The following is a 15,017-nucleotide window of genomic DNA, read 5'->3' on the forward strand; positions in this document are numbered from 1 at the left end:
AAACGGTGTCTCCCGTCGTGCCGAACTAGCATGATGGGGGTAAGGGAAGACCCCCATGAAATGTACAAAAATGAATGGCAACTTATTGGCATTGGGTGAACCATATACACAATCACAAATACCACTCAAATGGACGGCAGTTCATCAAAACCATATTGCAACCAGAGGATTACAAATGCCAAGTGTAATACACCAAAAATCCCATTGGGGGTGAAAGCGCACCACCGTAGATTTTCATATGGGAAATGGTCAAACTCAGGTCCCAAGTGTGACATTAAAAATAATAAAAAAAACATTTTAAAACCTAATAAAAAGTGCTTATTGGACCGTTTTTTGGAAATGTTTTGCTTTTTTGTCAATTATACATATGTAGTAATCATATGTATAATTTGTCCATAAGGTCTCTGTTTTGTCCATTTGCCATATATGATCATAAGAAGTTGACTTCCGAACCCAAAAGTCAGTGAACCATGTCCAAGTGGCATATATAAGTGTTGAAAGTACCAAATCAGGATTTTATGTCCATTTGCCATATATGATCATAGGAAGTCGGCTTCCGAACCCAAAAGTCAGTGAACCATGTCCAAATGGAATATATACTGAACAAATGATATATATATATATATATATCACACTATGTTAAGTCCCGAATCAACCTAGGTCTATTTGTGATGTTTGATCATAGGAAGTAAGATTTTTTTTGTTGATGTTGATTCAGCATATCCATTTCATAATGGGAAGTCCTTATGGATATACATTGGCAATGGACACTGTCAACTTGCAGAAGAGCAGTTCACAATATAGGATATGTGTAATGAACACTGTCCAATCACTCGTTGGTGTTGATTTCAGCCTGTCCAGTTGGTGATGGAAAATCCCTCATTAAATACTTGGAAATGGATAAACGTAAACTGTCCATTTGCAATGTCTTACAATGGGCATTTACCATCATGAATTTCACATGCTCTAATATACTGCAAAAATGCCCAATTGACTGGCTCGTTGAACTCGGGATGGCCGAGCAGTGATAGTGGTTCCTTCCCATCGCTCAGCCATCAAGTCAGTGTCCATCAGTCAATAAGACATCATTCTTACACCAAACTGATACATACTGACACCAAACCCACTTTGTCCAATTCGTTTAGAAGCCAACTATCACATATTTCAGAGCCGGCCCAAAATTCACAGCGCCTTCTGATAAAACCATTTAAAAAAACGTAAAACACGTAGTTACATTCTAGCTGCGGGTCCAGTTCTGACATTATTTGCAGCCCTAGCTGAGGCAACCCCAAATTCTGTCTCGATAGGTCATTCGGAGCTCGAGCAGCGACGTTAATTAGTGCTGAAAATGCCCTTTTTCCGGGCCTTGCTATGGGGTCCCTGAAAGAGAAAATCGGACAGAAACTTTAGGGTCCGTCTCTATAGGTTGAGGCAGTTTCAATGCACCTAGTCTTGTGATTCTGGGACTTTCCTCAGTGTCGTCATTTTCGCGACGTTTAAATGATTTGTATTGCAAATGGACAAATAGAGCCACATACCTCATAGTGCACTACCAATTTAAGCCCTAGAACAGGTTTATAAAGTTTCAGAGCTCTAGGTCTTACGGTTCTTTGATGGTTCGAACACAGGTAAATGTTGACATGCTATGGGGATGTTTTTTAACGGCAGGGACTGGGAGACAAGGTACAGAGAGATCCTTGATGAAAACCTGCTCTAGAGCACTCAGGACCTCAGACTGGGGTGAAGGTTCACCTTCCAACAGGACAATGACCCTAAGCACAGAGCCAAGACAATCCATTTTAGAAGGCTGTAATGTAACAAAATGTGGAGAAATTCAATGGGTCTGAATACTTTCCGAATGCACTGTATAAATGCTCATGAATTGTAATTATGTATTTATTTTCAATGATAAATTATTACAATTAATGAAATACTAATTTAGTAATAGTTCCCTGTCCTGCAGATGGGAGAGAAATAGAGTAAGTAGAGACGGGATAAAGGAGAGAAAATGTAATGTAATCGCTGTCAAAGGTGCTTCAACAAAGTACTGAGTAAAGGGTCTGAATACTTATGTAAATGTGATATTTCAGTAAATTTGTAAAAATGTCTAAAAACCAGTTTTTGCTTTGTCATTATGGGGTGTTGTGTATAGACTGAGGGGAAACAAACAATTTAATCAATTTTAGAATAAGGCTGTAATGTAACAAAATGTGGAAAAAGTCGAGGGGTCTGAATACGTTCTGAACGCACTCCTTTATTTCAGTTTCATTTTTTTTTTCAGCAGAATGTGGTACTACAGATTGGGCAGTCTTCCCATACCAGATAGTTGGGATATACCTAAGCCACAGAAGAGACTGCCAGCTGTAGCTCAACCATGGGCCATAAAAGTCACTAAAGTGAAGTTATTGAGTTTTCAATTTCAACAACTAATTTCCAAAAAATGCGGGCCGGTAGCATAATGTTTCACATAGGAATGAAAAGGACTAAGTAAGTAAATAAGTAAAACGATAGCTTTTTCTTCACCAAGCTTTAATACCCTTTTTACACTTCTGAGGTGAGCCGAACTGAGCGGAACCAAGCTGCGCTAATCACGTATCAACCCTAGTTAATGCAACAGTGCTGGAAAGAACAATATAGTTCAGATCGGCAAATCGTGTGAAAAGTGTATGACTAGATGGCTGAAGAAAGAAGAGAATTGTAGAGTGACAGACCGGTACACAGCACATCAGACCAGAGAACACTTAATGGCATTACGTGGCTAATTAAAGGCTTTTACACACGTTCAAGTAAACATTTTTTAAATATAGATCTGTGTTTCATTAAGTTAATATTCAAGGCTAACCCTGAACAACCCGCTACATGTAAGCACTTCCCCCTGACCTCTAACCCCTGCCCGTGTGAACCTCGTCATGGAGCTTCGAGGGCACAACACTCAGATAGAAATGTCGTGTACAATAGACATAACTCTGTGTTAGATATTTGATTTCACAAAATGTACGAGAATTACCTTTATAATGTACTGGAAGGATGCATCATAGCGTCCTTTATTGTTGTGAAATTGAATGGTATATTTTTCCGGGACACTCTTACCAGGGCAGTTCACCTAACATGAGGGCTTCTGATTGCAGCCAATATCAACTGATTCCAATTGGTTCACCCCATTGTCTTACATTAGATAGCACAACTCCATCTGCATTGAAGGACTAGTGTTGCGTTGTAGTGTCTTGTAGTGAAACAACCTTGCAAAGTGCCGACAGGCGCAACTAGAGATAAAACAGTTACATAGCTTGATTTAACAAGAGTCGAACAGTAATCCGATTAACAAAGGTATCCTGTACCCACCCTGACTTACAGTCTGCAGCACTCTGGAGTGGAGGATGTACAAACAAGGAGTTCTTTAGAAACATATCCATTCATTTCAAATGAGTGTTTTTTTGGCATGTGAGGGGAAATCACTGCAGCTGACTTGACATTGTTGATAGTTCAATTTAAGTGGGGATGAAGCATTCTGCACACACGTGCACAGAGACACATACAAGCTCACGCACACACACACACACAAATTGTCCTTTCGCAATGAGGCTGACACCTTAAACACAGTAAACATCAAGCTTTTAAGGCTGTTCATACACACACACACACACACACACAGAACATCACTGCCAGAGAAACAAAGAATCAACTTGACACTAGGAACAAAACAAACAAAAAAATATATTTGGCAAAAAGCAGTTTTAAAAATGAGAATCTCATTTGAACTTATCAACTTCAGAATATGCCAATAACAACAACAGCAGCAACAACTAAAACACAGATAAGCAAGTGGTGAGTGTCCTTACAACCGGTGTCACAGCCAGTCCAGCACTGTCTGTAGGTCTAGAGGGACCTTTGCCCATCTTGCGGTTGGATGCTTTAGGGTGATGTTTCCCCTAAGTACAGATCTACGATTAGCTTTCCCTCCCCCAATCTTAACCTTAACCATTAGTGGGGAAACTAAACCAAGATCAGCGTCTAGGGGCAACGTCACCCGTCATGGTTGGATCAACATTGTTAAGTGGCTTTCCTATGTACCCTTTCCTTATGTATTCAAACTCCTCGCCACCGATCATTAAGAAATGGGATAGCTATAAGTGATATGGTGGCAAAGCCTATCAGTAGGCTTCAATATTGCTTTCACATGTCCAGTGATTTTGCACAGTATAACATTGTACATCGGAGAGGAAGCAATTTTTTGTATTAAGATTCCCCCACACCTGCTATGAGGTCACAGTGAAGCACCTGCTGTGGATTCCTTGTGATGTCACAGAGGGTGCTGAGTGGCATCTTTGAGGACCCACAGAAGCCAGTGCACTTCCTGTGAAGCAACAGAGAAAGACAGCTGAGTCTTAATGGCTCCATCTCAAATGACACCTCATAGGGCACAACTATTTACCAGAGCCACATTGTACTGTGTATACTATATAGGACATGCAGACCAGAAGCAGTGGCGCTCTCTTGTGGATGCCTTATGTGCCTCAAGGCAAGTAAGTTATATAGGGAATAGGGATGGCATTTGAGATGAAGCCATATTCAATGTTCAATCATTGTGAAGTTTCAGTACTTCCTGTGAGGTCACAGAGGCAGATGAACCCATCCTGTGATGCCACAGCCAAATTTCTGCGCTTCCTGCAAGGTCACAAAGGCAGCTGAACTCATCGTGTAATGTCATAGTGCCTTCAGTGAGAGCCCTAAGTCAATAGAGGGCTCTGGTTTAAATTGTAAACAGGGCACACAGCAAGGACAGCGACAACACAGAAGCATAGAGAAAGGTGAGGGGATAGACAGCCCCTAGTGGCTCCTCCTCCCCGGCCTCTACCAAGTCCAGCAAACAATAAATAAAACGTGCCTTTGTGCCCCACCGGTGAGTAGGGGGGTGGAGAAAGAGGAAAAATACCATAACACTGGAATTACGCACACATCAGCAGATGACAACATTTCTCTCCACGCACATCCCTCTTCCTCACCTGGAGTTGGTCCTGCTCTACCCACAAACCACTAGTGATCCAGTATCATGTACAAACAAAAGAGAACTAGAAGGGGAAAAAAATCTGATGATTAGTTAGAGGTTCTTCTCCTCCTCTTGTTTCTCCATGTAGCTTCCACAGACAGCACCCTCACTGGTTCTCACAGGCCCTACCACACCACACAGCGGTGACCTGAGTTCATAGGGGAGCCAGTGGGGCACTGGAAGTGCTCAGCAAAGTCTGGCGAGTTGGAGAGGGTGCCGATTACGCGGTATTTTGGGGGGCTGTGGGGGTCCGTCATGAGTCCTTCGTGGGCGCTCTCCGGGGTTCGCACGGAACACCACACCTGAGAGAAGAATGGTCTCTCAATAAGTAAAACAGGCAGCAGCAAAATTATTCTCCTATCGGGCTTCCCAACTGTTGCATATTATACTCACTGTTTCCAAAATTGTGTTTTATTTATTTGTACTCATGTTTGTCTGTCCACTTCTCTCCAACAGTAGACGTAATATTCCAATCTTACTATCACCCTCAAATGCATGTGAATTCACTCTCATTTCACCTTACATCATGATATAGGGCCAGGAGTTCATCCTGAGAGCGTGAACTGACTAGGAAAAACTCTGGCCCCAAGTTTTATAGCTTCTGACATGGTCATACAAACTGCGAACCTTAAACATGAGTATTTGATACATGAACTCTATCAGAATGTGTGTAATGCATTTTGTTGACACTCCCATCACCCACCTGTGCAAATCCCACAAAGAATAGTTGGTCATTGGTCAGGTTGACCGCTGGCAGCCTCTTCTCCTCACCGTTCTCCTGCACCCATGCCTGGTACGCCTGAACACAACAGAAAAACACATTACTATAGAAACATTAACCACCACTCTGCTACCCCTGAGGTGAAGTATAGTAAGAGTACAGTATAATAACAATCATGCTGCCCTAGATCCCACCACTGCCACCATGGGAAGTAACACTGTAATAACTGTAGTAAAAGTAACAACTATCAAATTGCTTTATAATTACATAGCAATGGATTTGGCAGTAACGGGGTTGAGCAATAACCGCTCAACTCCATTATTGTTACAAAGTAACTGAACTATACTATGGCTAATAATTACTAAGTTACTACAGAGAAAGTATGTGAGGAACTAAATGTAATGTGTTATCAAGTAGTGAGACCCACTCACATTATAGGCTGCCTTTAGGCCTCCGTTGTCAGCAATGTTCTCTCCCAGCGTCTGCTTGCCATTTATATGCTCCCCGTTGATGGTAAACCCGTTGTACTGCTCCACCATGCATTCCGTGCGGTTTTTAAATGCTTCCACAGAGGAATTTTGCCACCATGGCCGAAGGTTCCCGTCTTTGTCGTATTCCCTGCCTGATTAAGGAAAAATCATATTTTAAAAAAGAAATATCTTTACAAACATGCACACTTAGTAATCATGTCTGTGCATGCATGCCGGAGTGTTTGTCAATGGGTGTTTTGTGAGGATGCATCCATGAGTTCTGTGGAATCTGTTAAATGCGGACACCAACCCTGGTCATCAAAGGCATGAGTGAGCTCGTGTCCCATCACCACTCCGATCCCCCCGAAGTTCAGTGCTCTGCAGAGAATTTACATGGGGTCAGAACAGCAAGCAAGCAAGCAAGCAAGCAAGCACACACACACACACTCACTTGGGGTGATCCTGGGCATAAAAGGGTGCCTGGAGGATTCCAGCTGGAAAGACAATGCCATTCTTGGTGGGCATGTAGTAGGCGTTGACTGTGGGAGGGGTCATACTCCATCTAGAAAGAATGTGGCAGAGACGTGTTTAAAAAAGAAAACCTGTGAAATGTGTTGAGTGTAGGACTGCTAATTGTCATTTCTGGAATGGATGGAATGGTATGGGTTTGATAATGTTCCATTCATTCCGTTCAAGCCAATACAATGAGCCCATCCTCCATGACACCAGACACCACTGGAGCAAACAGAATCTCAATTAATGTAGTGTTTGACCAGAGTCAAATTTGTGCACTTTATAGGGAATAGAGTGCAAATTCCGATCGAATGATGGTGATAATGATGATGTTGATAATGATGGGTGTAGCTGATGAAGACTCACTGGTCTCTGTTGGGCGGCTTGCGGAGCTGATCGGCCATCACCCTGGCGGAGAAGTTGTAGAAGTTGAGTGCGTTCTGGAAGAAGTTGTCTTCCGAGACTTCATACTGTGGAGAGAGAGAGAGAGAGAGACGGGGCAATAGAGAATTACTCACTGATCAGAAACATTTTTTAAAAAGCCTTGTTTAACCTGTAATGGCTAGGGGGCAGTATTTTCACGGCCGGATAAAAAACGTACCCGATTTAATCTGATTATTACTCCTGCCCAGAAACTAGAATATGCATATAATTATTGGCTTTGGATAGAAAATACCCTAAAGTTTCTAAAACTGTTTGAATGGTGTCTGTGAGTATAACAGAACTCATATGGCAGGCAAAAACCTGAGAGGATTCCATACTGGAAGTGACCTGTCTGACAAGTTCTTGTTCATTTTGGCTCTTTTTATTGAAGACTGAGGATCTTTGCTGTAACGTGACACTTACTACGGCTCCCATAGGCTCTCAGAACCCTGGAAAAAGCTGAATGATATCGAGGAAGCCTCTGGCTGAAACACATTATCGCCTTTGGTAAGTGGCCGATCAGAGGACAATGGGCTTAGGCGCGTGCACGAGTCGACCCCATGCTTTATTTTCTTTCGTCTTTTTACCTAAACGCAGATTCCCGGTCGGAATATTATCGCTTTTTTCCGAGAAAAATTGCATAAAAATTGATTTTAAACAGCGGTTGACATGCTTCGAAGTACGGTAATGGAATATTTAGAATTTTTTTGTCACGAAATGCGTCGTGCTCGTCACCCTTCTTTACCATTCGGATAGTGTCTTGAACGCACGAACAAAACGCCGCTATTTGGATATAACAATGGATTATTTGGGACCAAACCAACATTTGTTATTGAAGTAGAAGTCCTGGGAGTGCATTCTGACGAAGAACAGCAAAGGTAACAACATTTTTCTTATAGTAAATCTGAATTTGGTGAGTGCCAAACTTGGTGGGTGTCTAAATAGCTAGCCCTGTGATGCCGGGCTATCTACTGAGAATATTGCAAAATGTGCTTTCACCGAAAAGCTATTTTAAAATCGGACATAGCGAGTGCATAGAGGAGTTCTGTATCTATAATTCTTAAAATAATTATGTTTTTTGTCAACGTTTAGCCTGAGTAATTTAGTAAATTGTTAGTAAATTCCCCGGAAGTTTGCGGGGGGTATGCTAGTTCTGAACGTCACATGCTAATGTAAAAAGCTGGTTTTTGATATAAATATGAACTTGATTGAACAAAACATGCATGTATTGTATAACATAATGTCCTAGGTGTGTCATCTGATGAAGATCATCAAAGGTTACTGCTGCATTTAGCTGTGGTTTGGATTTATGTGACATTATATGCTAGCTTGAAAAATGGGTGTCTGATTATTTCTGGCTGGGTACTCTGCTGACATAATCTAATGTTTTGCTTTCGTTGTAAAGCCTTTTTGAAATCGGACAGTGTGGTTAGATAAAGGAGAGTCTTGTCTTTAAAATGGTGTAAAATAGTCATATGTTTGAAAAATTGAAGTTTTTGTATTTTTGAGGAATTTGTCATTCGCGCCACGCCAATCATTGGCTATTGGAGCAGGTGTTCCGCTAGCGGAACGTCTAGATGTAAGAGGTTAAAGAAATCACAGGGTTCAATGTGTGGTTCAATCATGACACAACTCAACAAAAGGCACTAACTCACCCCATCATAAACATCATCCAGTTCTTTGGGGTCCAGGATGAAGTCAGGAAATCCAATCATGTCGTAGATGGCGTCTGCCTGAAAACCAAGGGAGCAAAAAGGATAAGAGAGGTCAAGAAACTTCCTGGTTCCATTATTTGGAGGTCTGGACAATGAGGGCTCTCTCAATCTATTCCAACTACTGTATTGTAACCTGTAAACCCATATTACTCCCTCACACACATGCACAGGGATGCACACACATGTACAAACACACACAGAGATACCCTCTGGCACCCATACATATCCTATCCAGTAGGTGATGACGTAGGTGACAACATATCTGACCTTGTCCTTGGCTGCCTGACGCGTTTGTTTGTCCATCCACTTGAGGTGATCAAGAGTATATTTGAAGGCAGTACGGATCTCATTGATCATACCCTCTGCCTGATAGTGGGGTGAGAGACAGAAATTAAATGTAAGAAAGAGGGAAAGATGTAGATCCTTCTTTTGCAATTACACTCAGATATGGACTAAATACATGAGGAAATCTGAACCGGCTCATCTCTCCCGAATTATGATAGAAAACAAGAAAACTTGCGTGTGACCGTCTATTTCCAACCTGTAAAAACTGCCAGTCCTCCCTCTGTGCCTCCTCTCTCTCCCCTTCCACATCTCTCTTCTATTTGCCCCTCTTTTCTCTACCCAATAACAATCTACCTGTCACGCCTGCTCCCCCTCGGTGCTCGAGGGCGCCAGGCTCCCCAGCATCACGTACTCGTGACACCATCAGTACGCACACCTGCCTTTCCCTGTCACGCGCATGAACACAATCACCTGTTTATTACCTCCCCTATATGTGTCAGTTCCCCATCTCTGGTCCCCACTGCTGCATTGATTGTCGAATGTCGTTGTTTTTCCCGTGTGCTGACGTTGTGCCTGTCTTGTTTCATGTCTGTTCCTTATTAAAATGTTGACTCCCCATACCCGTTTCTCATCTCTGGCATCGGTCCTTACACTACCATTTAATGTTACATTTTGTCTCCATTATCCAATCTCTACTTTCTCTATACTTGTCTCCCCTCTGCAGGACAGAGAACTATTACTAAATGAGTATTTCATTAATTGCAAGCATTTATAATAATTGAAAATAAAATATAACATTATAAGCTTTACAATTCATAGGCATTTATAACATTATACAGAACATTTATTCAGTGCATTCAGAAAGCATTCAGACCCCTTGACTTTCTCCACATTTTGTTACATTAAAGCCTTATTCTAAAATGGATTTTAAAAAACAATACTCAATCTAAACACAATGGTGGTGACCAAACAAAAACAGGTTTTTATACATTTTTGCAAATTTATATAAAAAACCCCCCGGAAATATGACATTTCCATAAGTATTCAGAGCCTTTACTCAGCACTTTGCTAAGCACCTTTGGCAGCGATTACCGCCTTGAGTCTTCTTGAGTATGACGCTACAAGCTTGGCACACCTGTTTTCGGGAGTTTCTCCAATTCTTCTCTGTAGATCCTCTCAAGCTCTGTCAAGTTGGATGGGGAGCATAGCTGCACAGCTATTTTCAGGTCTCTCCAGAGATGTTCGATCGGGTTCAAGTCTGGGCTCTGGCTGGGCCACTCAAGGACATTCAGAGACTTGTCCCGAAGCCACTCCTGCATTGTCTTGGCTGTGTGCTTAGGGTCGTTGTCCTGTTGGAAGGTGAACCTTCACACCAGTCTGAGGTTCTGAGTGCTCTGGAGCAGGTTTTCATCAAGGATTTCTTTGTACTTTGCACAGTTAATCTTTCCCTAAATCCTGACTAGTCTCCCTGTCCATGCCAGTGAAAAACATCCCCACAGCATGATGCTGCCACCACCATGCTTCACCGTAGGGATGATGCCAGGTTTCCTCCAGACATGACGCTTGGCATTCAGGACAAAGAGTTCAATCTTGGTTTCATCAGACCAGAGAATCACGTTTCTCATGGTTTGAGAGTCCTTTAGGTGCCTTTTGGCAGCAAACTTTAAGCGAGCTGTCATGTGCCTTTTACTGAGAAGTGAGACTTGGTGGTTCCAAACTTCTTCAATTTAAGAATGATGGAAACCACTGTGTTCTTGGGGACCTTCAATACTGCAGACATTTTTTGGTACCCTTCCCCAGATCTGTGCCTTGACACAATCCTGTTTCGGAGCTCTACAGACAATTTCTTTGACTTGTTTTTTCGCTCTGATATGCACGGTCAACTGTGGGACCTTATATAGACAGGTGTGTGCCTTTCCAAATCATGTGAAATAAATTGAATTTACAACAGGTGGACTTCAATCAAGTTGTATAAACATCAAGGATGATCAATGGAAACAGGATGCACCTGAGCTCAATTTCGTGTCTCATAGCAAAGGGTCGGAATACTTATTTAAATAAGGCATCTGTTTTTTGATTTTTTAATAAATTTGCGAACATTTCTAAAAACCTGTTCTCTCTTTGTAATTATGGGGTATTGTGTGTAGATTGAGGGGAAAAAATGTATTTAATCAATTTTAGAATAAGGCTGTAACGTAACAAAATGGGGAAACGGTCAAGGGGTTTGAATACTTCCCGAATGCATTGTAGGTATTCATGAACATTTATAAGCATTTAAAATATCTTGTGAAAATTACAATAATATCTTAGCAAATAGGATCCTCTTACGATGACCTTTCATTAGGCCTACACATGGTAACCACTAGGGGACAGTCATGTATTGTTCACCATTGTAAAACACCACCGAGACTTGAATAAATGTAAATGCAGTTGTGCGCCAATCATACTCACAATCTCTTTGCTGTGTTTATCAAACGTTGCTTTGACAAAGAGTGCACCCAGGGCAAAGCCGAGCGTGTCATCTGTGTTCCCAATGCAGGTCTGCCATCGAGGTGTGCAGGACTGAGCGAACACACACACGAGAAAAGTCTCACCAGCTGTTTATATTTTTGGTTGTGAAAAGTGTGTGTACTGTAAGTGTGCTGAGTTAGCACACATTGCTTGTTATGAGCCCACAGTCTCACATAAAAATCACCTGACTCAGATTAAGCTTAGTCCTGGACTAAAAAGCATGCTCAACAGAGAATCTCCACTGAAATACATATATTTTCTAGCCTTAATCTGTGTCTGAGAAACCAGCCCTAACAAGGTATTTCCTGAATCAGGGCTAATGAATGTCATAAGTAAGAATATTCTGTGTCCCAAATGACACCCTATTGCCCTACGGAGTGCACTAATTTTAACCAGAGCCCTATGGGCCCTAGTCAAAAGTAGTGCACTACACAGGGAATAGGGTGCCGTTTAGAACCCAAACTAAACACACCTTCTTGGTTCCATACAGGCTCTCTAGCAGCTTGTCCTGAGCGTTCTCAAAGCGCTGGTCCAGACTGGACGCTCCCTTCTGCACCAGGTTCCAGATCATGTAGTTGTTGAGCAGGCTGAGAGACGGCAAGAGACAAGGAGAGACGGGGAGGAAGAGGAAACATGAGGACGACAAGGAAAAGCAAAGAAACGATGGTTGGGGTTTCCTCATGGGCAGAACTGGTTGCAGGGACGTCATTATGATCTATTTCATGAGATTATGGTCAGGTCAGATATTGATTGTATAAGGAATTTTGGTAACACTATGAAGACCATATGCAAAATGCATTATACAGCAATATACAGTTTACATACACTTAGGTTGGAGTCATTAAAACTTGTTTTTCGACCACTCCACAAATTTCTTGTTAACAAACTACAGTTTTGGCAAGTTGATTAGGACATCTACTTTGTGCATGACACAAGTAATTTTTCCAACAATTGTTCACAGACAGATTGTTTCACAACTCTAGTGGGTCAGACATTTACATACACTAAGTTGACTGTGCCTTTAAACAGCTTGCAAATTTCCAGAAAACGATGTCATGGCTTTAGAAGCTTCTGATAGGCTAACTGACATCATTTGAGTCAATTGGAGGTGTACCTGTGGATGTATTTCAAGGCCTACATTCAAACTCAGTGCCTCTTTGCTTGACATCATGGGAAAAATCAAAAGAAATCAGCCAAGACCCCAGAAAGAAAATTGTAGACAAGTCTGGTTCATCCTTGGGAGCAATTTCCGAACGCCTGAATGTACCACATTCATCTGTACAAACAATAGTACGCAAGTATAAACACCATGGGACCACGCAGCCGTCATACCGCTCAGGAAGGAGATGCGTTCTGCCTCCTAGTGATGAACGTACTTTGGTGCGAAAAGTGCAAATCAATCCCAGAACAGCAAAATGACCTTGTGAAGATGCTGGAGAAAACAGGTACAAAAGTATCTATATCCACAGTAAAACAAGTCCTATATTGACATAATCTGAAAGGTCACTCATCAAGGAAGAAGCCACTGCTCAAAAACCGCCATAAAAAAGCCAGACAAAGATCATACTTTTGGAGAAATGTCCTCTGGTCTGATGAAACAAAAAAAGAACTGCCCATCGTTATGTTTGGAGGAAAAAAGGGGAGGCTTGCAAGCCGGAGAACACCGTCCCAACCGTGAAGCATGGGGGTGGCAGCATTATGTTGTGGGGGTGCTTTGCTGCAGGAAGGACTGGTGCACTTCACAAAATAGATGGCATCATGATGGAGGAAAACTATGTGACTATATTGAAGCAACATCAAGACATCAGTCAGGAAGTTAAAGCTTGGTCGCAAATGGGTCTTCCAAATGGACAATGACCCCAAGCATACTTCCAAAGTTGTGGCAAAATGGCTTAAGGACAACAAAGTCAAGGTATTGGATTGACCATCACAAAGCCCTGACCTCAATCCTATAGAAAATCTGGGCAGAACTGAAAAAGCGTGTGCGAGCAAGGAGGCCTACAAACCTGACTCAGGTGCACCAGCTCTGTCAGGAGGAATGGCCCAAAATTCACCCAACTTATTGTGGGAAGCTTGTGGAAGGCTACCCGAAATGTTTGACCCAAGTTAAACAATTTAAAGGCAATGCTACCAAATGCTAATTGAGTGCATGTAAACTTCTGACCCACTGGGAATGTGATGAAATAAATAAATGCTGAAATAAAAATGTCATTCTCTACTATTATTCTGACATTTCACATTCTTAAAATAAAGTGGTGATCCTAAGTCAGGGAATTTTTACTAGGATTAAATGTCAGGAATTGTGAAAAACCGCATTTAAATGTATTTGGCTGAGGTGTATGTAAACTTCCAACTGTACATGTACTCATAATGCACTATTATAGAGTACTAAAGTAGTATTTAGTTATACAGTAGACACACAAAGCCTCATATTTCTATGTAGTATAAACATAACCACTTAGAACGTACAGCAGCATAGTGCTTCATAATTGCTGGTCACTTTTTCCTCAGGGATCATACATCAATATAATGACCATCAATGTAAGGCATTTATAATGTTTATGTCAACGAGCAGCACATTATTACTATATCATAATATATATATTTTTTACCCATTTTTCTCCCCAATTTCATGGTATCCAATTGGTATTTACAGTCTTGTCCCACCACCTACATAAGGGACGCAAACAGAATTTGCTGTACGATTGATGAGGATCTCCAAATTGCAAATGTACGGTCCCTTATTAGACGTCCGCAAATGTTTTTAAAATACGCCAACGGCCTCAGGCCGTGCCCCAGATCTTCCGGGAAGTCATCAAATAAAGTCTCTCGAACATTTGGTTTGCGTTTTATACAATGTCATTTTTCCGCTGTTTCTGAAATGGCGAATGGCTGATTATTGCAAATGTACAAAACATCACCAAAATGACATGGCCATTTCTCCTAAATAGAAAAGACTTCGAAGACGAAATTTGGTGAGCACAGGTTTGGCCTAATGGGCTGTTAGCCCAGTTACAAGATGGCATCGAGGCCTCAACGCTTTGAGTTAAGGCAATTTTTCTGGGATTAAAGGTCAAAAACTAAAATAGAGCACTAATTTGAACGCTTCACGTCAAAGTACATGAACCTACGGTGTCAGGAAAAAAAGGACCAGACATTTATCTATCGTAATTTACGAGAAATCGTACAATTGCTGACGGCCAAAGAAATGTTTTGTTTTTATTCAAAAAAGTTAGATCCAGTTGTGGCGTGTTCAGACGAATCCGTTAAGGCGGGTTTCGAAGCTCAATGTGATTTCTGTGATTTTCTGAAATCACACACACAAAATGGGG

The 15,017-nt window shown here is 41.6% G+C and overlaps 1 protein-coding gene across 4 annotated transcripts in view; it reads right to left on the bottom strand.

Moving 5' to 3' along the window:
• Positions 1–3,694: 3,694 nt before the first annotated feature.
• ece2b (endothelin converting enzyme 2b) overlaps positions 3,695–15,017 on the bottom strand; it is a 77,954-nt gene continuing 66,631 nt past the window's right edge. For all 4 annotated transcript variants that reach the window (XM_014161965.2, XM_014161964.2, XM_014161966.2 and 1 more), the window contains 10 exons: positions 12,158–12,272; positions 11,626–11,736; positions 9,157–9,255; positions 8,830–8,907; positions 7,118–7,221; positions 6,690–6,800; positions 6,549–6,616; positions 6,200–6,390; positions 5,751–5,846; positions 3,695–5,349 (listed from right to left, as the gene is read on the bottom strand). In XM_014161965.2, coding sequence (XP_014017440.1) covers positions 5,173–5,349; positions 5,751–5,846; positions 6,200–6,390; positions 6,549–6,616; positions 6,690–6,800; positions 7,118–7,221; positions 8,830–8,907; positions 9,157–9,255; positions 11,626–11,736; positions 12,158–12,272 — 1,150 coding nt within the window. In that variant the 3' untranslated portion in view covers positions 3,695–5,172. The remainder of the gene's footprint in view (positions 5,350–5,750; positions 5,847–6,199; positions 6,391–6,548; positions 6,617–6,689; positions 6,801–7,117; positions 7,222–8,829; positions 8,908–9,156; positions 9,256–11,625; positions 11,737–12,157; positions 12,273–15,017) is intronic.

This window comes from Salmo salar, chromosome ssa20, assembly GCF_905237065.1.
Source record: "Salmo salar chromosome ssa20, Ssal_v3.1, whole genome shotgun sequence".
NCBI lineage: Eukaryota > Metazoa > Chordata > Actinopteri > Salmoniformes > Salmonidae > Salmo > Salmo salar.